Consider the following 26,862-nt stretch of genomic DNA (forward strand, 5'->3'; position numbering starts at 1 on the left):
TGAGTATTACTGGACACCTCTCTACTTGGCCGTGAGCTTTGGTCACCTGGACTGTGTCCGGATCCTCCTGGAAGCCGGGGCCGACCCGAACAGAATCATACACGGCTCAGACACCCTGACCCCTCTCTACATCAGTGCTGTACACAACCACCTGGACTGCTTCCGCCTGCTGCTCCAGGCCGCTGGCGTTCTGACCCGTGATGTGGCTTCTTTCCTGCTGGAGGTGGTGCTGAATAACAGGTGCAACACGGCCTTCGTCCAGCTGCTGCTGGACCACGGTGCTGACCCGGCCCTGGTGACAAACAGAGCAGGCACAGCTGGATGTGAGGGCGGATCCTCAAGGGTCAAGGGTCAAGGGTAGTTTATTTGTCACATACAATGTCATACAAGGTAAAACATGCAGTGAAATGAAATAGGATTAGGTCTCTGCCTTTACACTGTGTCAAAGAAGAAAGAAAACAACAATAATAACAATTATAGCTGCTGCGCAGCAATGGGTCATGGCCGGGCAAGTCTCAAGGCTTTGATGATAGACCATACGGTTCAGAAGTTATGGACCATGGGACATAATGTTGCAGGGATTTCACCAACATTATGTCTTGATCGATCTGGGGAATTGTTGATATGGATTTGTTCAGCAATTGCAGTGTTAGCACCAGCTTTTTCTGATTTCCTTGCAGCATGGAGCTTCTTGATCATCTGATGGCGTTTTTTGTTGCGAGGCATCTCAACTGGGACCTTACATGGAAAGATATACTGTTCCCACTTATATAGCGTCAACCAGAAAGGATTTGTGACATCACTTATGACATGACATCACAATAGCTCGAGTGACATCAGTGATGGTTTCACAATTGCTTGACTGACTGATGACATCATAAATACAACCCAATTGCCGTACTGTGGAAGTCGATGCAAAGGAGTGACATCACACCACATGTGATGTCACTTATGACATGACATCACAATAGCTCCCCAGGGACTCTTAGTGGCTGGCCCAACACGAGCTCGGCCGAAGAGGACTGCAGATCCTCCTTAGGGGCCGAGTGCAGGCTGTAAAGAGGGCTATTATAACGCCACCATCTGCTCAATTTGTGTATTTCTTTCGTGTATAGTATAAGGCCCCTCTGTGCACCTCCCTACGAAGTTTCGTAGCTGTAGCTGTTATGGTTTCTGAATTACAGCTAATTTACTGCAAAATTTTTCGAAACCCCATGCAAGTCAATGGGGAAAAAAAATATTATGACATCACAATTGCTCGAGTGACATCAGTGATGGCATCACAATTGCTTGACTGACTGATGACATCACAAATACAACCTAATTGCCAAATGTAACAAGATTTTTCGAAACCCCATGCAAGTCAATGGGGAAAAAAAATATTATGACATCACAATTGCTCGAGTGACATTAGTGATGGCATCACAATTGCTTGACTGACTGATGACATCACAAATACAACCTAATTGCCAAATGTAACAAGATTTTTCGAAACCCCATGCAAGTCAATGGGGAAAAAAAATATTATGACATCACAATTGCTCGAGTGACATTAGTGATGGCATCACAATTGCTTGACTGACTGATGACATCACAAATACAACCTAATTGCCAAAGGTAATTAAGGTAATTAGGCTATACACGGGGCCAGAATTCAACGTTTTGATGCACTGTGGGCTCAATTTTTGACCGATCGAAAATCTGGTTTGATACTTTTGTGTAGAACAGTCTAACGATGCAGATACTGAAGTTTGGTGTCGTTTGAAGAAAAAATGTGGGAGGAGTAGGGTTTAATGGTTTTTGCAGTTTTTGCAGTTTTGCGGTCTTTAGACTTCATAATTGGCCATAGGTTGCATTGTACAAAAGCTTCCCCTCATTTAGGCGCACATTTCGGTGAAAGTTGCAAAGCCGTAGCACGTACGCCTGATTTTTTATGAATTTTTTAAGTTTTAAACTTTAGACGGTCGCTGTAGTGCCACCGTTAGGACTATTGGCCCCAAATTTGTGTCAAAGACGTTTGGCATGGGACTGGACCTTTGTGCAAAGTTTGGTTAGTTTTCATCCATGGGAAGTCGAACTTCCCGGGAGGATGAAGAATACAGGCAAATACAAGAAGTGGCCTGGCGCTTCGCTGGCCCGGCCACTAATAAAAGACACAGGACATAAGAGTCATAAAGTGCTGATCATAAAGTGCTAACCATTTAGTGCTGTACAGTATCCTAAGTAAAAAGACCAAATAATTTAAAAAGCAGTAGCCTAACACGGCCTGCATAAAATACCATAATCGAACCATAAATAATTGTTAGAAAAAATAATAAAAAACATGGCAACGTCCTACAGTTACTACTGTCTTGCATTTATCATGCGGACAGCCTGGGGGAAGAAACTGAGGCTCTCAGGGTCTTTCTGGAGGCCAAGAGATGTCCTCACAGTCTGGTCAGTGCTGGGCACACATCGGCTGAACCAAGTCCACTCCCTACCACTACCACAAGCGATGAAGGACTTTGTGCTCCACCAAAACTGACTTAAGGACTGTCAGTTAATTTATTTCATTTCCTACATTTAGTTCTTCAGTGACTGTGTTTCAAACAAATCCAGGACCAGAGATTATATACCATCATACACCACCTGGGCTGTAGCCAATTCTACTTCTATCATTGGAGAGCGATAATTGGAGTGTATCCGTGTGTGCTTGGTTCATCGTCTCCAGAGTCCTCACGCCAGAAATTCTGTTTATCTTAATATGACGTGAGGTTCAGTTAGCATTGCACAGGAACAGCCATGAGATTAAATTTCAGAGCCTGTAATTTTTTACTTGATTAAACAAGTTGAATCAGTGTTTGTTTCTTTCTTTTCTAAAGGCTTTAGATGTTTGTTTTTGTTGATCAAAGACTTTTTGATCTTTACATATTTACAATCAATTGGAAATGGGACCGATTAGAATCAAGTATTTATAAAAAATAAATAATTAGACCTATTTGACGATCGAATGTAGAAGATCTGAGATAGAGAGGCACCAGGGTCAACTTGTGTCTTAATAACTTGTCACTTTGGCCTGAACATGTCTGGGTCGCTTATGGGGGAAGAGTGTGTGTACAGACAGTATGTGCAGGTGACATCTGAACTACCTTGACCAGTGGTGTTCAAACTTGTGTGTGTCTGAGGCACACCAAAGGGCAAGACAAAAGCTCAAGGCACACCTAATACCTGTGCAAAATAGCCTCTATGTGTGTTTCCCCATCATTATTTCTCTGTTATCCTTGAAATCATTTCTTTAGGCTATAGAATCTGCCTATGAGTGCATACAAATAACTGATATAGTCCAATTCAAAATTAACTCGTGACTTTTTGTACATGTAGACTATTTGCAATAATAATGTATGGTTGTCACAACATCCCAAAGCACACCTGGACTTGCCTCAAGGCACACAAGTGCCTGACACTGATCATTCATTGACTGTTGTGTTTGGCAAACCGTATGCAAATGCTCACAAATGAAAATGAATTTGGATTCTCCTAAAGGGAAGTTTACAACGATTCCTATTATCTGACACATTATACCACTTGCACTGACTGGTGTGACCAGTTATAGTTTTGGGTAGCACTGCCAAGAAAAATGATTGCAAAAAATGTGATGAAATGGTTTTGCAGTCTGGAGCCCCGCCAAAACACCATCATGAAAATGAAATTGGACAGTTTCTGCAAATAATATGGGTGGAAATGAAAACAATGGTTGACTGATTTCGGATTTACGCTAGCAACAATCTTGAGTGGATTTGGGCCTCGGCCTCTAACTCACTAATTACACTTCTTTGTAACTGTTGTAGTATTCTGTGCTGTGGGTGTGCGGGTGTGTGAGTGTGCGCACGCATGTGTGTTTGTGTGTTTCTTTGCTAGTTTATAGAGCGATAAACCTCATGTGCCCCGCCCACTTGCCACCTTGAAGGGTATTGGTATTTCAGTGACCATGTAGGAACTGATGGATTGTCAAAGTCTCTGGTCATGAATCACATCATTAGTATGAAGCACCTACCTACCTAGCAGGGCTGGACTGGGATCAAAAAAGCTACCTGCCATGTGTCAGACAGGCCCACAATTTCGAATCGGCCCAATTTTTCGAGCTCGCGCTCGCATGGGTTGGGGATTTACTTATAAAGCCACATGTTATGACCCGGTCTAGGGGTTTTAGGTGTAATGATGTTGCAGCATTGAATAAACGTGCCCAGTGAGAACTCAACGTTTACTTATTAAATAGACATAAGTACAGTACTGTTGTTGAGGCTATAATAAAGGACTATATGATACTATAACTTGCTGGTTCTGATTGGATTTAAACTTCGCTCCAGGTGTGTCTGTTAAAACACGGAAGCAGACAACTTATCTTCTTTCAAGACTTTTACTTGACTGAGCAATGGTCAGACATGGGCGTGGTTTACATGTGTATGTGGTTCTGTAAAGAAATAAAATATATATATACATTATTATAATTACAGTAATAAACTAGTCCACCACAAAGCCTATAGCATCAGTTATATCCATCTATGCATACATACACACAGTATATACACTATATACTGACATAAACTATTGTATGTTCACTACATACATAGCCAGCATATCAGCCTCCATATCAACATACATGTACATATATCGTGGAAATAACAATCACTAATAATTACTATTACTTGCCTAAGCTTGATACAATAAAACTATTTAAATGTGCACCAAACCACAAACCACTATGAATTATACAATACTAATGCAGGGCAAACATCTATTTCTAATATAATCTTAGTCATAGCATAGTCTCCACAATGCACCCGACAGGCACGGAGTATGGCATTCCATCAATTATTCAATTAACAGCCACATGTACTAGGAGCGGAATCCATCACGCATCCTTCTAGGGTAACCAAATCTCCAACATGAATATAAACTTATGCTTTACATTAACTGCAATTAACTGATAACTTAAACAGTGACATGACTTACAGGTCTCAGGGACGCACGCACACAGTACTAACTGAGATCAGTCTCTGAACCGCGGACATGAACCATGCTCCTCACTCGCTTTCTTCTCTCTGTCCGCTCGCACTTCACCTCTCCAGCGCGTGCCCGCTACACTACAGCGCGTGCCCGCTACAGCACGAGTCCGTTCCAATCCCCAGCGCGTACCTGATCTGCATCCTCAGCAAACGGCGCTGATAGACGGCCTTTTGAACAAGTACTAAACATAACACTGATTTTTTTAAAGTGCAGACATTTCAGTCGCACACTGTGCGTCTCAGCAGCGCAGCATGTCAGCATGTGTGTGCGCTGCTCTCAGCAGGGTGTGTGCGTTGTGCACCCGCCTATACAGAGACACATAGCCTATTACTATCTTGCACATTGTGGAGTTAGAGGGAGCACCAACAACATCTTTGAACAACACGTCTGTTAGCAGAGTGGGTTAATGCAGCAGTTCTCGCGTGCACTCCCAGAGCAGCAGCAAGACGGAGGAAATAAATATAACACGAGGAACAGTTTCTCTTTCTCTCTCTGTGGTCAGAGACACACACAGACATACATACGTTTTCCGTGCATGTCATTGGCTGTCACCACCTGTGTTGCCTTCAGGTAACATCCTAAATTACAAAGCTATACATTAGCATTGGTTAGAGGGCCACTCCAGAGACCAGAATCATTCATTATTGACGCCTGAATGGGCCGCTACCGGCCCAATCAAATACATAATACATACTTTTTCACCAACCTGACCGGCCCACTTACCCAGCGGCCCAGCGGCCATCGCACCGGTAAGAATACATTGCAGTCCAGCCCTGCTACCTAGTATGAGACAAGGACAAAGTCATTAGTTTACATCAGAGCCGTGTATATAGAAGAGTCACGACATCTCCATTCACTCCAATGGACCAGTTTTTTACTCTCAAGAGTTCCAGGAAGTAAGGTCCTGGATTAAGCAACACTATCGAGTTGCAGTAAAATGGACAGTTTGTGTTGTACTCTGAACGTTTTTTTTGTTTTTGTTTTTTTAATTAAATTGTACATTATCAGCTTTATTTTAGCATTCAAAAGTAGCGCGAGACCCTTCCTGGCTGTTCATTAGCTAATGAGTCACACATTTTGGTCCTCCGCTGACGCCAGTCTCTCTCTAAATTGCTCTGGTTTACATCAAATGCAATGTCCACACTCTCTTAATCAGGCACGTGCAGAGGTGGGTGCTAGGGGTGCCCGAGCACCTGCCCGTTTTCCCCTGATGCCCAAAGTGCCATTTTTTTCTCCTCCTTTTTTTTTTTTTTTTTTTTACAGTGAAGGCATGACGCCCAGCACCCTTCAAGAAGAACTTTTAACAATAAATAACAATTGGGCAATAAATAAAATGTCCGGACAGTTTACACATGCTGACCTTTCAACCGGAAGTTAAGTAATCGTCTTTATTTATTTTTTCCCAGGATGGCAAAGGCATGACCCGCCCTTCTCCGCATCTGATTGGCCTAGCGTCAAACGTTGTTGATCCAATCACATTCGCTTGGCTATTCCTATAAAATCCATATAAAAGGGAGCATGTTGCTCTGTTCTCTGTTTACATTTTTGTCCAACTTATGATCTCATAGTGATGTCATAAGACCACTGATGATGTCATCAGTGATGTTATAAGACTGACGATGTCATCAGTGATGTCATAAGAGCATATCATCGTATGACATGACTGATGAAGTCATAGGCACTGATGTAAACTGAAGTGCAATAACATTTTGTGAGAAACACACATCCCGCGCTCGCATGGACGCAACACACACACACACACACACACACACACACAATTCAATTAACTTTTGCTACGAACTGTAGGCTGTCATCAGTGATGCAAAGTGGAGCAATTGTGCACTGCACCTGCCACCTGCCAAGGCTCAATGGATGTTCTCATCCAGCACAACCCCTATTGTCATAAAACATTTGTTTTGCTGGCACGGCCTAAAAGGGTTAATATTATGTAATGTGGAATGAAATACATTGTACATGACCTCCTTTATGAATAGACATTGGAGAAAACAAATTGGATGCATTTGATTTGAATATTTTGCATGAAATCCCATAAATCCCTATTTTTCTGGAATTTTGGCAATTAAGGGGTTAATATCTGAAAATGCTCAAGGGTACTCACCGGCGGGCACCCTCCTGTATTTTGAATAGATACCCCCAAACTACAAGAATCAGCAGAGAAAAAAACTTTATCCGACGAAGCGAGGTTCAACCCCATGGCTCCCTGACTATACGGACTTGGTGTGCAAAAGCCTTTACGCTGCTCTGGGTTGTTCTCCAGTTGACTGTTAATCAAACTACTGTACACACAAACATTTCAGGGATTCAGTTTGAGGGTTAGGATGAAAGCTACGGTGTCGGGTCCCTCCACCATTTTGCGATTGCAATAATGAATCCAAATTCAACCAATCACTGCAATGTAGGCGGGGCCTGCAATTTCTCAATATTCCTGCAATTTCTCCACAAAGACTGCAGAGAAAAGCTGCCATTAGGTACTATGGGGGGGGGGGGGGGGGGGGGGGGGGATCACGATCTCTTTGTTGCCATTTTCCACAATTTTACAACAAAATAATCAAATACAACTTTGCAAATTGCATTGCAATTTTTGAGAAATACCGCTGCAAAATCAAGCACTTTGATCGCAACAGTTTCACAAAATCCTAGAGGGACCGACTGTAGTATGGCTGTCTCTAATCACATGTTCAATACATTTGTATTGTTCCACAGGAGAAGAAGCTCTGCTAGATTCTTGCCCTAGAGTCTGACCTGAGTGGTTGGTGGCTGGAGGGAGTGGCTCCAGCAGGGAACAGCACCTCTTCCAGCTCTGCTGCTCTGTGCTGGATACGCATGGTCAAACGGTTGACCGTGAACTCAACGCTGAACTTCATGTCCTCTGTGAAATGCTGTAGGAACCTGCAGTCAAATTCACAGATATAACTGTGTGAATTTGTGATACGAAGGTGATTTCTTTGTTTGTCATTTGCTAAACAAATACATTTGTCCAGCATTGTGTCATAAAAAAAGAACATAGGAGTTCATTTCCAAAAGACTTTCAAGCAGAACTCAATCCAAATGAAAACCTGTCTGGATGGGATTAGTGTTGCAGCACTACTGGAGTTTGTCTAACTGTCTGTCCTATGAGGCCTGTGAAATAATGTAATGATCGTTACAGAAAACCATTTGAAACTGTCAGATATCAACTACTACTACTACTACTACTACTACTACTACTACTACTATATCATTACAATTTAGTGTGTTCAATACATTCAGATATCATTACAATTTAGTGTGTTCAATACATTCCTACAATTTAGTGTGTTCAATACATTCCCCCATTTATTTTAGGATGAAGTGTTGTAATTTACTTTTTTGATCAAGTATTTTTTTGCCGATTTTTCACCCTTTGTCTCCCTAATTGTACTCGGCCAATTCCCCCTGCTGTCCCGGGCGTTGCTCCACCCCCTCTGCTGATCTGGAGAGAGTTGTAGACTAGCACATGCTTCCTCCGATACATGTGCAGTCACCAGCCGCTTCTTGTCACCTGACAGCGAGGGGTTTCACCAGCAGGGGGTAGCGCGTGGGAGGATCACGCTACCCCCCCCCCCTCCCCTCAGACAGGCACCCCGACTGACCAGAGGAGGCGCTAGTGCAGCGGCCAGTGGCCAGGACTCATACCCCACCCGCATCCCCCCCACAGACACAGCCAATTGTGTCTGTAGGAGCGTCTGACCAAGCCGGAAGCACCGCTGCCGGGAATCGAACCCAGGTCTTCATTGTGGTAGGCATATATAGGTCGATGGGTCCAACAGGCACCCAGAGATGTTTCAATAAGATAATGCAGAGTAGAATTAATCATTAATGTTAATAATAATCTGTTTGAGACAAGTCCTACATAAATCATTAATTATAGAAGCCTTATCTGAAATCAGAGCTTACAAAGTGTTTCACATTAAAACAAAGAAAGTTATAGTCCAATGGAAATTTGATTACAACAATTACATTAAAACTAGTCTACAAAAATGCTAAGCTAATGCTAATTAGCACTTATTTCATTGTCATTTAAACTTTAAAGTTGAGCTGAACCCAAAAATGACTTTTTTCTTTTAGTTCAAATACCTGGGTATGCAGTGCACCTTAATAATGTATGTATGGCAAAAATAATCACAAAAATCTAATTTCTTTAGTTTTTCAAACTTTTTCACATCAAAAGTTCATTTTTCAAGATTTCATTGATAACAGTAATTTACAGTTTGCGGACGTCACCCAGTACTATCAAATTTCTACCCCATTTCAACCAATCATATCATGACATGGCAGCTGTCAATCAAATCTTCATTTCAGGATAATTTTCTCTTCCAATTGAAGGGGAAAATGGCGCCTAGTGCCTGTCATCTGGCAGAATTTCTAGCCCATAAACTAACTATTAATTTGAGCAATTATGCAAACTAAATCAAACGGTAATGTCTAAGAATGCAAAGAAATGTAACTGGCTCATTAAAAGTCGCATTCCAGGAATATTATTAAATGCAATGGCGATGCAATGGCGCCTCGCCGCCTCACAGAGAGCCAGAGAGCCCCTCGGAGATTCCAGGCCGACGTGCTGCACTCTCCGCTCGGCAACACGAAGGCAGCTGGCTGCCTGCGGGTCGCTGAGCTCCACTCAGCCACTAACCTCGCGTCAGTCAGCAGGCTCTTCCTGAGGGGAGCGCCACAACACACTGAATCCCACTCGATTTGGAGGCGGAACACGCCAGGATTGGCCAAAGCCCAATCCAGTCCCCAGAATTGTCAAATAAAATCATCGACATGATACTATGACCTGCCTCTCAACTTGTTAGCCTGGCTTAGCCAGTGACTCATAGGAATAGACTACGTGACAACCAGGAAAGACTAGTGACTACTGGAGAGACAGTTGACAGCCGGAACAGGGACGGCACCCGGGAGCAGTATGGGTTAGCTCCCCAGCCTGCGTCTTCCGTGAGGAAGAAGCCCAACAACCCACAAGAGGCCTTTTAGGAGGGCCATTCAAGCCGAAGTGGAGACTGCAGTGCCACCAAGTACTGGTACTGCATGGTGTCCACTAAGATACCATCACCTCAGAATGAGATGTTTGGAGCGGGGGAGTCTGGTGCAGCGCACAGGTCCTAGACCTGGTGAGACGAGGGAGGAGCCCGGCCGGGTGGCAACCCACAGAGCCTGGTCCCTCTACGTACCAGAGCCCTCTCCCTCCCCCGGTCCCGGCAGAGTAGTTCCGGAGCAGCGGATTGAGTGGCCCTGACCGCGTGACCACCTTCGACCCTTCCTGGAGGGCTGACCGTGGGTAGCTACTGCGACGTAAGTTGGGGCTTGGCCAGCCCCGGCTGGGTCACCTGGGCGAGGGTGTATGATGTTGCGAGACCCGAAACATCCTATGACCCCAGGGTACATCACTGAGGATACGTCCCAGTTATGCATCCATGCGATGTTTTTTTCTTTATCTACTCAAACAGGAGAACAATAAAAACAAATTAAAATCTAAAAAGTGCCAAAACATCAGTGCGGAAAGTACTAAAAGACAACTGAAAGTAACAAACTATGCGTCATGGCAAGAGCAGCTAGTGGTGAGTATTTCAGATTTTTTTTGTTTAAAACTCGATAAAGAGATGAGATAGGCCAATTTAAGACGGACCTGAAGGTCGTTCCACGACCAGGGGCCAAAATAGAACAAACTTCTTCCACCAGCCTCAGTCCTAGCACGTGGCACTTTAAAACACTTTAAAAGATATTTCCACAAATGTTCTCCTTTAACTGCTGTTAATGGTGACATTCATACACTCGTGCAGTATTAGGGTCACATAGCGTTCCCATAGGCAATAGGGGGGAACGGCTGTTCAAAACGCTCTCCGACCCGTCTCCCACGTCCGATTGCAGATCTGAAGATATGATAGTCCTCCTACGGAAGCCAGTCATTTAGCCGGTGCCGTTAAAATGATAGTGCTGCGTGAAACAACCATTTAAAAGCCGTCTTTCCACAGCCTGTGCTGAATTTACAGCAGGGTGTGTTTGATCTCACTATCATGGTGCGCCGCTTGCACGCAGCGAGCAAACACATGCAGTCACACGGAGACGGCGGCTCAGTCAGTGATCAACGCAAATCCAGCGCACCTGGGGCACCCCTCTGCTCTAAGCCATGGGTCAGACCATAGTGCGTGCACCCCTCTGCTCTAAGCTATGGGTCAGACCATAGTGCGTGCACCCTTCTGCTCTAAGCCATGGGTCAGACCATAGTGCGTGCACCCTTCTGCTCTAAGCTATGGGTCAGACCATAGTGCGTGCACCCCTCTGCTCTAAGCCATGGGTCAGACCATAGTGCGTGCACCCCTCTGCTCTAAGCCATGGATCAGACCATAGTGCGTGCACCCCTCTGCTCTAAGCCATGGGTCAGACCATAGTGCGTGCACCCCTCTGCTCTAAGAGATGGGTCAGACCATACCTTGAGCTTTGGCCTGCAGTAGCTTCATCTCCAGACCCCAGAGTGTGTGGCTGTGTGTGGCGGGCAGCTTGACGGCAGGCAGGGGGACAGACTGCTCCAGGACCAGCCACTGGCTTCAGTAGGGCTGAGGAGGAGAGGCAGGCAGGGGGACAGACTGCTCCAGGACCAGCCACTGGCTCCAGTAGGGCTGAGGAGGAGAGGGAGCCTGGAGCAACAGTAGGGATGAAATGATTCTGGGTTTAATGATAAACCCTGATACAATTCTCCTTACAGTTAGTATGACCCTTTACATTTGAATCATAATTAAAACAGTGTTACCGTGATTACAGCACTTTGAAAAACACAGTGAATAACCAAAGTTAGCAACAGTCTCCCAGACACAGGCCTTGGTGAAATTATTTCAGTTGAGTGTATCAGTACTTTTCCAGCACATTTTAACAATGCCGTGACAATAGTCATTTTGATCACTATAATGGTGATATGAACTGTTCATACGGTTTGATCTGGAGCCAGCAGCTTCTCCTGTAGCCGCTGGTTACAGTGGAGGTTCATGAACAGAGTCTTCCACATGAACAGCTGGTGAAAAGCCTCCTTGGCCGGAGCGAGCAGCTGGCCGAGGCAAACGATGCCTGTATGAAAGGCAGAGGGCATCATGGGCAAAAACACCACCAGCTTTTAGACGTACAAGATAGAAAATGTGTTTTGTTTCCCACCCATCTTTAGGCCTATACAAGCCTACACCACAGCCTACACGAGTTCATCAACGAGGCAAGATCAAAATGATAGTCTTGCAGAACTTATACGCTTAATTAGAGGATGTAAACATGCATTCATTTCAAATTGCTTAGTGGAAAACAGACCATGATCCAGCACTCCCCTTTGATATGTAAAGCAACACGCCAACATTCTGGAAAATTCTCCTATTTGCCATCTCTTTTTATTAGTCAAGGGAGGGGGGCAGCTGTGGAGAGGTGTCAGGACGTCCCCCATTGTCTTTCAAATACACACACACACACACACACACACACACACACACACCTCTGAGGCTGTTCAGACCTGGCCTTACTCAAAAGCTACAAGTTCTCCCAAGCTTACAACCTCCCCTACCCTTAACCCCGCCCCCTTTTCTCCTCCCTCTCTTCTGTCTTCAGGGTCAGTCAAGCAGCCATGAGCCACTTCTACAGGTCTGCTATTGAGAGTGTGCTCACTTTCTCCATGCTTGTCTGGTTTGGTCACACAACCACTGAGGACAAGAAGACCCGGCTGGAGAGAGCATCTCAAATCATCGGCTGTAGTCTCCCCTCACTGTCATCACTTTATTCCACAAGAAGAATCAGGAAGACTAATAAAATCACAGCAGACAACTCTCATCCGGCACACTGCCTCTTCAATCTCCTCCCATCAGGCAGGAGATACAGGAGCATTAAGGGGCACTTTACACGAGGACGGTTTCCTATGGAAACGGGGAATTATTGTATCGTTAGTGCCTCCCGTTAAGACGGCGACGGCGAATTCGCGCTTAGGAAACGACACATTTTAAAACCACCCTCCAGAGTGAAATTCTTGGTGACGCTCCCCGCTGAGCGCTCCATGTAATCACTTTGGAACGGCACATTTCAGAAACTCTGACGTGCCCGCACAGGCGACACACGCGATGCCGTGCGCGAGTTGGCAACCAAATACGTCAGTATGAATGAAGTTTGGCAACACTCAGAATTAAGCTACACTGCGGCCAACTTCAGTTACATGTTCATAGCGTTACTGCTGCGAGGAGCCGATGGCTGTACCCGGTCGGCATTTAACGTTAGTTACAAAAGCAGTCGACAGTGTTTTCTCACTGCCAGTAGCAGTAGGGTGACAGATCACAGTCAGCTGGCCAGCGCTGAATGAGGAGCCTCCCGGTCCTCGCTGCTCGTTAAAGATTTCCAATAGGCGTTATTCTGATAAACTGGTCACGTATATATTACATTCTCACCCGACAAATATTAAAACTTTAACAGTTTGGGGGGTTTTTTAGCTTGAAAAAAGCTTTTTGGCAAGTCTAAATGACTGCGGAAAGTGTACTCTACTTCCACGTTTAAAGTGAAATTACGTCATGCAGTAAGCGTCCTTGTATGGGCAAAGAATAAGGTGATCACACTGCCACCTAGCGACCTGGCATGTACATTACGGCGTTTTAAAAATTTAACAGCGCTCATGTAAACAGGGAGAAGGTGTGAAGGAAAAGGTGTGAAGGAAACGCTATTGTGTCGTTTCTTTCAGAAACTGTCCTCGTGTAAAGGGCCCCTAAGAGCCAAACATCTGGCTTCAGAGATAGCACCTACCTCCAAGCAGACATCTGAACTTGACTGACTCATGATGCCAAAGCCCAAAATTTCACTTATTGGTATCACTCAAGGTGGCAAAATCTAGTCACATTTTTTGAAAAGGTACATGTCCATAGATGATATTTTGGTATGATAACCTTTGCTAAGTGGTAGCTTTGTCACAGTTATCAGCACATTAAGTTAACCACTCCCTACAATAAATTGGTATCTAGGCGCTGGTGCATATCCTACTTTAGGCTCATTTTCAGGACCTTTACTCATGTTTTGTGAAGGCATGTTTGGTCTAATTTTAAAGGGTAGACTCATAAGGCTCTTTCACACACAGATCGCGCAAAAATTGCCGTTTAGAAGTCCCGCAAAGCTCGCACCCTCGCCACAGAAATTGCTTTCACACAGAGCCAAGCAGCACGGCCACTTTCCCGTGCTGTGGTGTACTTTCAGGTGAAATCCTCTGCTCCCGGATTGAAAGGCGAGCGGAGGGATTTCCAGCTCCTCCTAGCCCAAATGAATATTTTCATAGGTTAGTGTAGCCTAGGCTACTGTATGATGAACAAATTAATTCAACAACAATACTTCCCTCCCTCCTTCTCCTAGTCCGCTGAGCTGGGAGAGGATAGGTGCACTCGCATGGTGGGCGGACTCGCCAAAACGGGCTCCGCCGCCGCACTCGCAAGGTGGGCGGGCAGATCGATATGGTGTCCTACTAAAATTGAAACGATACACGACCGCCCGCATATCAAACAGCTGCAGTCTGCATAACGTTCGTCGGGGGAATAGTATGGGCTATAAATGCACATGACTAATAACGTTAGTAGTTTTTGTAAGGGAATGCACAGAGCTGATTTCGAGAGGGAATAACCTGGTCTGAGTCAGACCAACTCGCCACAGACAGCTATAGCCCTCTGAAGCTTATTATTATATCCGTTAATTGTAGCCTACCTACTAATGTCAACATCGTTTGAGCATAAAGCCTAACCGCATGGAGCATTCCTCCTGGCGTCCCTGCAGTCATGATTGTATAGGCTACTTTTTTTACTTTCACTCCTGCACTTTTGTGCTACATGAGGTGATTTCCCCTGTAATTTTTTTATGAATGAGCTGACCATTCGCACCTTTTCCGGCTCGCTGCGACGACCTTTCAAGTGGAGGCGGGTTGCCAGGTAACCCGGCGCTGTTACTACCTCCCGTCGCGGGACAAAAGGCGTAAATCAATTGTCCACCAAAGCGCATTCACGACTTTCACATCGGAGGCGCTAATCCTATTTTCCGTGCATTTTTCGGCTTTCATGGCCGGTGTGAAAGAGCCTATTGGTTCATTTAAGCACAGTTGTGAGTTTGTCTAATAAACATAGGTCACATGGGCTCTTCAAAGTGTCAACAACATTCGTTTTTCCACCATTTCCGCCTAAACTATAATCTTTATTTGAGCATTGTGACATGTACAGTAGGAACATCACTGACACAAATAACAAAACCTGAAATACTCACAGACAGGACTGTAACAATTGAGGAAGTGGTGTAAAACCCTGCGATGCCACAGGGCGGCGCCAGAGCAACGTCACACAACAGCGCCAGATCAAGTGCTGATTCATTGGAATTATGGCCAGCCTTGTGTCCTGTACTGACACCTGACACCAGCCTTGCGTCTGGTACTGACACCTGACACCAGCCTTGCGTCTGGTACTGACACTGACACCTGACACCTGACACTTGCGCACGCACGCTATTGTACAGGGGGCAGGCACACCTACACTTGTATCACAGGTGGTGTATCACTCATGGTCTCACTCTCATTTGCATACTGGATGTGTTTTGAACAGCTCCATCTCTTCTCTGTTCAAAACCACCTGCAAAAAGTCTACTGGAAGCAGCAATCCGCTGAGATTTGAGAGATCTTGGAGCTCAACAGCAACTCTGAGCAGGAGTGTTGCATGTCGGGTAGAGGCAATGATATTGACTGCCCATGTCTCGGAGGAAGCATGGAGCCAGTTTTGGCTCTCCCCAGATCGGCAGAGGGTGGAGTAGCAACCAGGATAAATCAAAGTCAAATTAGCACTAAGGGGGATAAAAATGGGATAAAAAAATATTTAGGGGGGGGGGGAATTGTTTTCCCAAATCCGTGGCGGGCCAAAACAAACAGAGCGCGGGCCCCAAATTGGTTAGCACTGGCCTAGAGCCTCTTAAGGGTCCTTGGCCTACAAGTGCTACAGTGGCCAGTGTCCACATGTGTAAAATTATATATACTGTAGGAAAGTCAGATGAGCTCCATAGGGCACACTGAGAAAGCAGCTAAAGGAGGATGGAGATGAGGCAGGGTCAAACACATGACGCACCCTGTGACTGTTATTAACCTCTGCTGGCGCTGACACACACACACACACACACACACACACACACACACACACACAGACACAGTGACTGCTTGAAGGAAACACTTGCCAACGTATTAGGCCTACTTATTGCTGGCAATAAATAATAAAACTCCAATCAATTTTTGTGTCCAGTGTCCAGGAAAACCCCTTCAAGGCCCTAAGACAATATGCTAGAGGCATGTTGGATGACCGACCAGAGGAGGCGCTAGTGTAGCAACCAGGACACTTGGCCAGGTTTTTTACCTGGTTAAATGTAATGTAAATCTTAAGATATTATTATTAAGATATTATTATTAAGATATTATTATCAATAATAATAATAATAATAATAATAGAATGTTAATTTTTCATATTCAAATATTATTTAATTGATATATTCGTATTCGAATATAGAATATTCTTTGAGAGTCCTAAACCCCTAACATACTGTTAACTTAACATACGTGGTTTACTAATGTTCTATGTTATTTTAAAACATACACTTAGTTCAATGGCCATTTTTTTTACATAATACATTATGTATTTATTTGCCCAGAGAGTTTACAAAAACATGTCTTAGAGGTGCACAATACCGCGACAGAGTGAAACTGTTTGATTTTTGCCTACGGTTATCATACCATCAGAGTCTCATACCGGCATATGACTTATTGTATTGGGGATTTTTTTCTGTCTGTCACTGAATCCCGAGAGAGAGAGAGAGAGAGAGAGAGAGAGAGAGAGAGAGAGAGACACAGGATGGAGAGAGAGAGACATAGCGAGAGAGAGAGAGAGAGAGAGACAGAGGATGGAGAGAGAGAGACATAGCGAGAGAGAGAGAGAGACACACAGAGGATGGAGAGAGAGAGAGACAGAGAGGAAGAGAGAGAGAGAGAGACAGAGGATGGAGACAGTGACATAGCGAGAGAGGGAGAGACACAGAGGATGGAGAGAGAAGAGAGACATAGCGAGTGAGGGAGAGAGAGAGAGAGGGAGAGCGAGAGAGACAGAGGATGGAGAGAGTGACATAGCGAGAGAGGGAGAGACACAGAGGATGGAGAGAGAAGAGAGACATAGCGAGTGAGGGAGAGAGAGAGAGAGAGAGAGAGAGACAGAGGATGGAGAGAGAGAGACATAGCGAGAGAGAGAGAGAGAGACACACAGAGGATGGAGAGAGAGAGAGACAGAGAGGAAGAGAGAGAGAGAGAGAGACAGAGGATGGAGAGAGTGACATAGCGAGAGAGGGAGAGACACAGAGGATGGAGAGAGAAGAGAGACATAGCGAGTGAGGGAGAGAGAGAGAGAGGGAGAGGGAGAGAGACAGAGGATGGAGAGAGAGAGAGACAGAGGATGGAGAGAGAAGAGAGACATAGCGAGAGAGGGAGAGAGAGAGGGAGAGCGAGAGAGACAGAGGATGGAGAGAGAGAGAGGGAGAGAGAGAGAGAGAACAAGCTAGGTGTAAAAAGGAGCAGGATAAAAAGGTTGAGGAGGGCGACAGATCAACAAAAGAAATGCCCGCCTGGTAGCACACACTTTCTTCTCTGGCAGGGCTGATGTAGTGAAGTCAGCTAGAGGTCACTGCCCACATGTTTACAGCTTTAAACACTGCACTGAGATCAGCCAACATGTCACCGCCCACATGTTTACAGCTTTAAACACTGCACTGAGATCAGCCAACATGTCACCGCCCACATGTTTACAGCTTTAAACACTGCACTGAGATCAGCCAACATGTCACCGCCCACCTGTTTACAGCTTTAAACACTGCACTGAGATCAGCCAACATGTCACTGCCCACCTGTTTACAGCTTTAAACACTGCACTGAGATCAGCCAACGTGTCACCGCCCACCTGTTTACAGCTTTAAACACTGCACTGAGATCAGCCAACATGTCACCGCCCACGTGTTTACACCTTTAAACACTGCATTGAGATCAGCCAACGTGTCACCACCCACCTGTATTAGCATACTGAGAGGTGGGAGAGGACCTGGCTAACAGAATAGCTCAGTGTATTAACATACTGAGAGGTGGGAGAGGACCTGGCTAACAGAATAGCTCAGTGTATTAACATACTGAGAGGTGAGAGAGGACCTGGCTAACAGAATAGCTCAGTGTATTAACATACTGAGAGGTGAGAGAGGACCTGGCTAACAGAATAGCTCAGTGTATTAACATACTGAGAGGTGAGAGAGGACCTGGCTAACAGAATAGCTCAGTGTATTAACATACTGAGAGGTGAGAGAGGACCTGGCTAACAGAATAGCTCAGTGTATTAACATACTGAGAGGTGAGAGAGGACCTGGCTAACAGAATAGCTCAGTGTATTAACATACTGAGAGGTGAGAGAGGACCAGGCTAACAGAATAGCTGTGTATTAGCATACTGAGAGGTGAGATAGGACCCGGCTAACAGAATAGCTCAGTGTATTAACATACTGAGAGGTGAGAGAGGACCTGGCTAACAGAATAGCTCAGTGTATTAGCATACTGAGAGGTGAGAGAGGACCAGGCTAACAGAGTAGCTCAATGTATTAGCATACTGAGAGGTGAGAGAGGACCTGGCTAACAGAATAGCTCAGTGTATTAACATACTGAGAGGTGAGAGAGGACCTGGCTAACAGAATAGCTCAGTGTATTAACATACTGAGAGGTGAGAGAGGACCTGGCTAACAGAATAGCTCAGTGTATTAACATACTGAGAGGTGAGAGAGGACCCGGCTAACAGAATAGCTCAGTGTATTAACATACTGAGAGGTGAGAGAGGACCCGGCTAACAGAATAGCTCAGTGTATTAACATACTGAGAGGTGAGAGAGGACCCGGCTAACAGAATAGCTCAGTGTATTAACATACTGAGAGGTGAGAGAGGACCAGGCTAACAGAATAGCTCAGTGTATTAGCATACTGAGAGGTGAGAGAGGACCTGGCTAACAGAATAGCTCAGTGTATTAACATACTGAGAGGTGAGAGAGGACCCGGCTAACAGAATAGCTCAGTGTATTAACATACTGAGAGGTGAGAGAGGACCTGGCTAACAGAATAGCTCAGTGTATTAACATACTGAGAGGTGAGAGAGGACCAGGCTAACAGAATAGCTCAGTGTATTAACATACTGAGAGGTGAGAGAGGACCTGGCTAACAGAATAGCTCAGTGTATTAGCATACTGAGAGGTGGGAGAGGACCTGGCTAACAGAATAGCTCAGTGTATTAACATACTGAGAGGTGAGAGAGGACCTGGCTAACAGAATAGCTCAGTGTATTAACATACTGAGAGGTGGGAGAGGACCTGGCTAACAGAATAGCTCAGTGTATTAACATACTGAGAGGTGAGAGAGGACCTGGCTAACAGAATAGCTCAGTGTATTAACATACTGAGAGGTGGGAGAGGACCTGGCTAACAGAATAGCTCAGTGTATTGGCATACTGAGAGGTGAGAGAGGATCTGGCTAACAGAATAGCTCAGCTAACAGAATAGCTCAGTGTATTAACATACTGAGAGGTGGGAGAGGACCTGGCTAACAGAATAGCTCAGTGTATTAACATACTGAGAGGTGAGAGAGGACCTGGCTAACAGAATAGCTCAGTGTATTAACTCATTCACCGCCAATGACGTCTTTGACGTGTTATCAGAAATAGCCCTCCCCGCCAATGACGTGTTTGACGTGTTTTTGTTTTTATTACTGCAGGGCGTAGTTTAAACACTTCCCCAGCCTGTCACATGGTATCAGGTCCCTATCATCTAAGACAACACGTGAACAAACACATACCGCAGCTGTTGTTTTGAAATTGAGCAGGAGGAAAAGCAGAAAACTGGTAACGCTTCCTTGTGCAGACAGGAGAAACGCCATTGAAACGCGCCTCGGCGCGCTGCACGAGCTGGAGTCGCCTTCCTCTGTGCCAGCCGGGAGAAAGTAATCAAGAGATGTGTTTGATCATCGGAGGAATGAGGAAATGATCGATCAGTTTGCGAGGGCGGTGAGGACGTGTTGAATAGCCGAGGGGAAAACGGGAACGATCAGATAGCAGGGGATATGACAGGGAGACATGGACGAGGAAGGGTGCAAAATAAACACACAACAGCAAGGCACAAGGCAGAAGCGGGAGTCAGAGCAGCCCGCTGTCCTTTCTCAAGAGCTATTCAGTTGGTTCATGTAATCGCTGGGCTGCGTGCCCTCCAGTGTTGCTCCTGGCCAATCCCAGCGCCACAGGGCGTGGTTATTGCTTATCATATGTGGGGTTAGAAATCTAAAAGGGGGATCGTGTGTGTGTGTGTGTATGTGTGTGTCTGTCTGTCTGTCTGTCTGTCTGTCTGTCTGTCTGTCTGTCGGTGTGTCTGTCTGTCGGTGTGTCTGTCTGTCTGTCTGTCTGTCTGTCTGCACACTCACTCACACCGAGTAAACTGTATTGTTGAATGTAAAAAAAAAAGCACTTCATGTGTGTATATATATATATATATATATTTTTTTTTTGTCATTTGTGTCCTAACGAATAATATTTACATGTCTGATGTCAATACAGTTCAAAATAAAAGAATTGAGAGCGAGTTCTGCATGAGATTGTGTGCATAAATACATAAATGCCATTTTCTGCAATTTCTTTTCTCAGAGAGACATTTTGGGGGAAAACAGGGTGTATATAAATGGCTATAAGTAGAGTACAGAACATGCTAAAAGCTCACTTTTTTTTCCCTGGTGAACCCAGAGACGTACATCTTCATTTTGAGGTATTGCAAATCACTCTGGTGCTAATAGATAATTTACTGTGGGTCTTGAAAGATGACCAACAATTATGAAAATCTTTGGCCTGTGCTAAATATTGGCAGTCCTAAACTGGCGGTGAATGAGTTAACATACTGAGAGGTGAGAGAGGACCTGGCTAACAGAATAGCTCAGTGTATTAACATACTGAGAGGTGAGAGAGGACCAGGCTAACAGAATAGCTCAGTGTATTAACATACTGAGAGGTGAGAGAGGACCTGGCTAACAGAATAGCTCGGTGTATTAACATACTGAGAGGTGAGAGAGGACCAGGCTAACAGAATAGCTCAGTGTATTAGCATACTGAGAGGTGGGAGAGGACCTAGCTAACAGAATAGCTCAGTGTATTAACATACTGAGAGGTGAGAGAGGACCTGGCTAACAGAATAGCTCAGTGTATTAACATACTGAGAGGTGAGAGAGGACCTGGCTAACAGAATAGCTCAGTGTATTAACAATGTTAATACACTGAGCTATTCTGTTAGCCTGGTCCTCTCTCACCTCTCAGTATGTTAATTTAACATACTGAGAGGTGAGAGAGGACCAGGCTAACAGAATAGCTCAGTGTATTAGCATACTGAGAGGTGAGAGAGGACCTGGCTAAATGAAATGAAATGGCATCCAACTTTGTTTTGAAAAAATATATTGAATATATCTTGATTTAAGTTTATTTGTATATTTTTGGGTCTTTCTTCCCCCCGGTGGGAGAGTGTGTCACAGAGGTACAAATGAAACAACACAGAATCAGGGAGACAATTATGTGTCTGGGCTATAGATAGCAGCCATGTAACACGTGAGTCAACGTAACACGTAAGCACAGAGGCTGCTGGACAAAACATTCCCCTTATCTCTCTCACACACACACACACACACACACACACACACACACACACACACACACACACACACACACACACACACACACACACACACACGATGTATCCTTGGCTTCATCCCACCCTGTTGTATCTTTGCTTTCGTCATGACACTATACAAGAAGTAACACAAATTAAATGGAATAACAATTGCATCACTCTATCCGTGGCTGGACCCCATCTAGCCACAACCCAGGGATGTCTGCCCCGCCCCCACGGTTGCCAGCCACACGCCGTCTGGGGCCGAATTTGCCTTTGTTAATGAATGTTTCACGTAGGCTACTACACAGGCTGAGAATAGGTTCTGGTTCTGCTAAACGTTGACAATTACAGCAGCAACAGTAATGTTAAGCGTTCATCAAATACAAGGGCAAATTCGCCAAAAATGTCACTCACCCATTATGAGCCTTGGCGTAATAACCTGGGTCTGTATGCATCTTCATATCTTCCCTGGCTTGTGGCGATAGTCCGACGTGGTGTAACTAGTAGTTTTCCAATCCGCTGCAAATGCATCAAACACACACTCCTCCTCATCGTCCCGAGTCTGCAAACATGTCCCTCATCCACTGATCCATGAAATTAAATCTGCATTCTTGTTTCCATTGTCTAAAAAGCTGTCCTGCTCTTATTAATCATCGGTGCCGTCTGACTTACTTCTAACGCTTCTTCTCCTTGTATTGCTAGCAGGCTAATGGCGGTATGTTGTGTTGACGCCAGGTTGAGCTCACAGTCACTGCCAATGATGCTTTGCGCGCGCAGATCAGGATTTGATAGGCTAGCTAGCCGCTACGTGAATATGTCGCACCCTTCAATCATCAATGTTGCGCCCTGGTTGCGCATTGCCAGGAGGCAGGCACTCACAGGCGTAAAACTTACACACATCCACTGTAGCAATCAGAAGTTAGAAATGCACAGAAATTAATATTGCTAATTAAATCAATGTTATCTGATAAATAAGATCAGCCATGTTGCAGCTCCTGAGTGATATATTGCTGAGAAGCTTTAACCACTCAAGTCTATTATTATGGATAATAATCACCTCTCATAAATGACATTAATAATAGCATCAAAATCATAACTTCTAGTCATAACAAGTACATGATGATGATAATAAAAATAATAAGTTCAAATGCAAATGAATTAAGGTATAACAGCTCATTCTTGAATACCATATACCCTTAAATAAAATAAAAAATAAAAAATTACAGTCTAGTATTGAGTCCATCCAAGATTTCCTATGCTATCCAAAGCAACTACATGTATTTGATGTTTACATGCTTTACAGTAATGTATACTCTTTCAATATATCTTTCAGTCTAGAAATCTATTATACATTATTTTATACATTACATTATATAGAAATATTTTAAGTGAACAATTCTACTTTCTTGTGGAAAATAAGTAGTTTTCACTAAACTGTGTAACAGGTGAATTAGCCCCACCTTGTGAGATATCCAGTTATGAGTTTACATAAGGTAAGAAATGCCTGCTCCATTCATCTTTCTGCTGAAAATTAACATTAGCTGCAAGGATTTTACTGTTGTGCAACATATCAACTACAGGCTCTGTGAGGCTGTGAAACAGTCAATTGGCTCTATGGCACTGGGCAGTGAGGGCTCTGTAGCACTGGGCAGTGAGGGCTCTATGGCACTGGGCAGTGAGGGCTCTATGGCACTGGGCAGTGAGGGCTCTGTAGCACTGGGCAGTGAGGGCTCTGTAGCACTGGGCAGTGAGGGCTCTGTAGCACTGGGCAGTGAGGGCTCTGTAGCACTGGGCAGTGAGGGCTCTATGGCACTGGGCAGTGAGGGCTCTATGGCACTGGGCAGTGAGGGCTCTGTAGCACTGGGCAGTGAGGGCTCTATGGCACTGGGCAGTGAGGGCTCTGTAGCACTGGGCAGTGAGGGCTCTATGGCACTGGGCAGTGAGGGCTCTATAGCACTGGGCAGTGAGGGCTCTATGGCACTGGGCAGTGAGGGCTCTATGGCACTGGGCAGTGAGGTCTCTATGGCACTGGGCAGTGAGGGCTCTATGGCACTGGGCAGTGAGGGCTCTGTAGCACTGGGCAGTGAGGGCTCTATGGCACTGGGCAGTGAGGGCTCTGTAGCACTGGGCAGTGAGGGCTCTGTAGCACTGGGCAGTGAGGGCTCTGTAGCACTGGGCAGTGAGGGCTCTGTAGCACTGGGCAGTGAGGGCTCTATGGCACTGGGCAGTGAGGGCTCTGTAGCACTGGGCAGTGAGGGCTTACCCTTGTGGCTGCGCTGACGCTGGGGCTTGGATTTGGACCTCGGGGAGGTCAGGCAGGGGGCCAAAGCCGGCTTCATCGCGGGCGACATCGGTGCAGGTTGCAGCTGCTGGTAGGCGATGGTGAGGCGGGCAAAGTCAGACTGGAGAGGAGGAGGTTGCTTGCCAGCCGACAAGGCTGCTTGCCGGGCAAAGTGGGCAAACTGCAGCATGATTTCCAACCCACCAGACATGGTCCCGCCCTGGTGTTGAATGGCGGAGTGCACTCTGTCAAATTCTGCTGGGTCCATATTTTGGCTGATCATACTGTAACGCTGTGAGTGTGAGTGTGAGTGTGGACCCAAATGCAGAAATGACAGAGGCAGAAGCAGTTTTTAAGTCTTTACTGAGACTGAAGGGTTAACAAAAAACAAACAACAAAAATAACAGAGCCTGGCCTAAACTGTGTTGGACGGCCAACAAACTAAACTAACAAGTTTCTTTAAAACACAGGAACAGTCTGTAAGAAACTTGTACAATATACTCTTGAGCACCAGACTCTTGAGCAGAAACACAGGAGCACAGAAAGTTATGATCAGCAGTGAGCCTGAGACTCACACACACATTTATATAGTCTCTAACCAGGTGCCCATGATCACTGCTGATTACCAGGAGAGGGTGAGTCTCACAGGTGAAGTGAATCAGGGCATTTGGAGACAGAAGGCACACCGTGGCCTGGCTGTTACATTACCAGCGTCTCACTGCCCTTGACTGCTCCCACTGTTGCCCTTAGTGACAAATGTAAGTAATGATTTACCCTTCTGATCATGTTCATTGTTCATATTCCGGTTCATGTACATCCTGATTCATGCTTTGAAAATGTGTATGTGGGAGTGCGTGTGGGGGTGTGTGTGTGTGTGTGTGTGTGTGTGTGTGTGTGTGTGTGTGTGTGTGTGTGTGAGTGCGTGTGGGGGTGGGGGGGGTATCCGTGTGTGTGTGTGTGTGTGTGTGTGTGTGTGTGGGTGTGTGTGAGCGTATAAACACGCAAGTGTTTTAACATGTGTACATGCTATGCTACAAATGTACTAGGAACAACTCTAAAGTATGTGTGATATTATTATGGATATAATGTGAGTATGTACACATCTCTTATAGGCTATATTAATACAGAAGTATAACATGTTATTACAGTATAATACTGTCATAAAAAGCCTAAAGATATAAAACAAGGGGTAGGACTTGATAAGTATTAACTTCTTCCTACTCCTTTTCGGGCATGATAAACAAATGTAAATTGATTGTGAATTTGCTGTCTATTGTATGCTGTGAATTCCAATTGACTATGATTGTTTGGCACTTCTTGCCTATATTTATTTTATTTTTTGTTTTGTTTTGTTTTTTGTTTTTACCATGTTCGAAATAAAATCTAATCTTAATCTAATCTAATGCTAGCAACAGTGAATGATGTTCTGTAACGGCAGCTATATATAACAGTATATAACTGTAACATGTAGCATTTTTGATTTGTATTAGTTGCCTACAATTAGTGTGCACATGTAAGTACTGACCTTGATTGAGGTGTTCTCTGATTTGTTGCAGAACCACACAGCCACACACCTCTAGATCTTTAAATATATCTTGACTGGCTGGACTTTCTTGTAACCTGACTGTTGCACCACTGCAGGGCTGTGCAGAGACATTTTAGAAGGGCAGGTCAGGTGCTCAATTAAGAAGGGGCACATGCAGACCAACTTAAAACATCTTTTTGAAATGACTGTGTGCTTAGTTTGCACACAGTCATTACGGGCTATTTCATAGTATCCTGTGAATGCTCCACTCCTGAAATCCCTCCAATTAGCAGTATAACTGGAAAGCCTCCACTCTGGGTATAGCTCCATTGGTTTAGAGGAGCTGTTATTGTTGACCAATCAGGGTCCATTATTGTGCCTGTTTTGCTTTGCTTAATTCAATTTAACCAATTAAATTTAAAATAATAAAATATAAACTTTTTGTTTTGATATGGTAAAACATACACAATTAACCCATACCCAGGCAGGTTGATATCCCACAAGAGTGATTCAACCTGTACGGTCCATGAACGCTTTGACATTTGCTGTTCTAAAGTTCCTCTTTCCAGAACAAAAATCCTCTGCTGCACAGGAAGTGTTTTTTGTTAAAGGGGAGCTGGCAGACCTACTTGGAATAAAAAAAATCACTGGGTGTTAAAGGGGTTGTTGGTGATGTCATCCCAACCCAAGATTAGCCTACAGTGCAATCTTCTTACAGTGATCAATAATCCACTTACAAGTGGTCATTTTGGGCCATCCAAAATCAAAAATGAGCCAACGAGATACAGCAGCGATAGCCTATTTGCTGCATGTCTCTGAGACCTCTTTGTTTGAAACAGCTGGAGGCCTAACTTACTGTCTGGATTTTTAAAGTCAATAACATTCAGTAAATAGTGAAGCTGTCAGTTTCATTACTTTGCATGTACTGCATTCATGTAATACATTATACATATGTAAATTAGATGGTATGGTCATCTGCATGAGAAATAAAGAAACAGAAAAAAGTTCTAATAATCATCCGCTTATAGTGATCAACTTGACCCATCCCAAAATGCACTGTATCAGCAGACCCAACTGCAAAAGTAGGTTCCAACCCCTAGAGGGCACTCTCGCTGCATGAAAATTATAAAGTGTAGAATACAGTTGACTCTCAAATGTGGAGATTGTGCCCAGAATCCTTCAGCAACATTATACAACAATTTAAAACAATTATTTACATTTATTTACAAATGGTCATCAGCTGTTTGA

The 26,862-nt window shown here is 44.7% G+C and overlaps 1 protein-coding gene across 1 annotated transcript in view; it reads right to left on the bottom strand.

The window, feature by feature from the left end:
- Positions 1–7,931, bottom strand: part of LOC310798158 (ATP-binding cassette sub-family A member 2-like) — a gene marked incomplete at both ends in the record, with an annotated part of 105,623 nt that extends 97,692 nt beyond the window's left edge. The window contains 3 exon segments of the mRNA XM_083660633.1: positions 3,129–3,159; positions 5,770–5,826; positions 7,797–7,931. Coding sequence (XP_083516759.1) covers positions 3,129–3,159; positions 5,770–5,826; positions 7,797–7,931 — 223 coding nt within the window.
- Positions 7,932–26,862: the final 18,931 nt, after the last annotated feature.

The sequence above is a fragment of the Poromitra crassiceps genome, assembly GCF_964638095.1.
Source record: "Poromitra crassiceps genome assembly, chromosome: 25".
Taxonomy (NCBI): Eukaryota; Metazoa; Chordata; class Actinopteri; order Beryciformes; family Melamphaidae; genus Poromitra; species Poromitra crassiceps.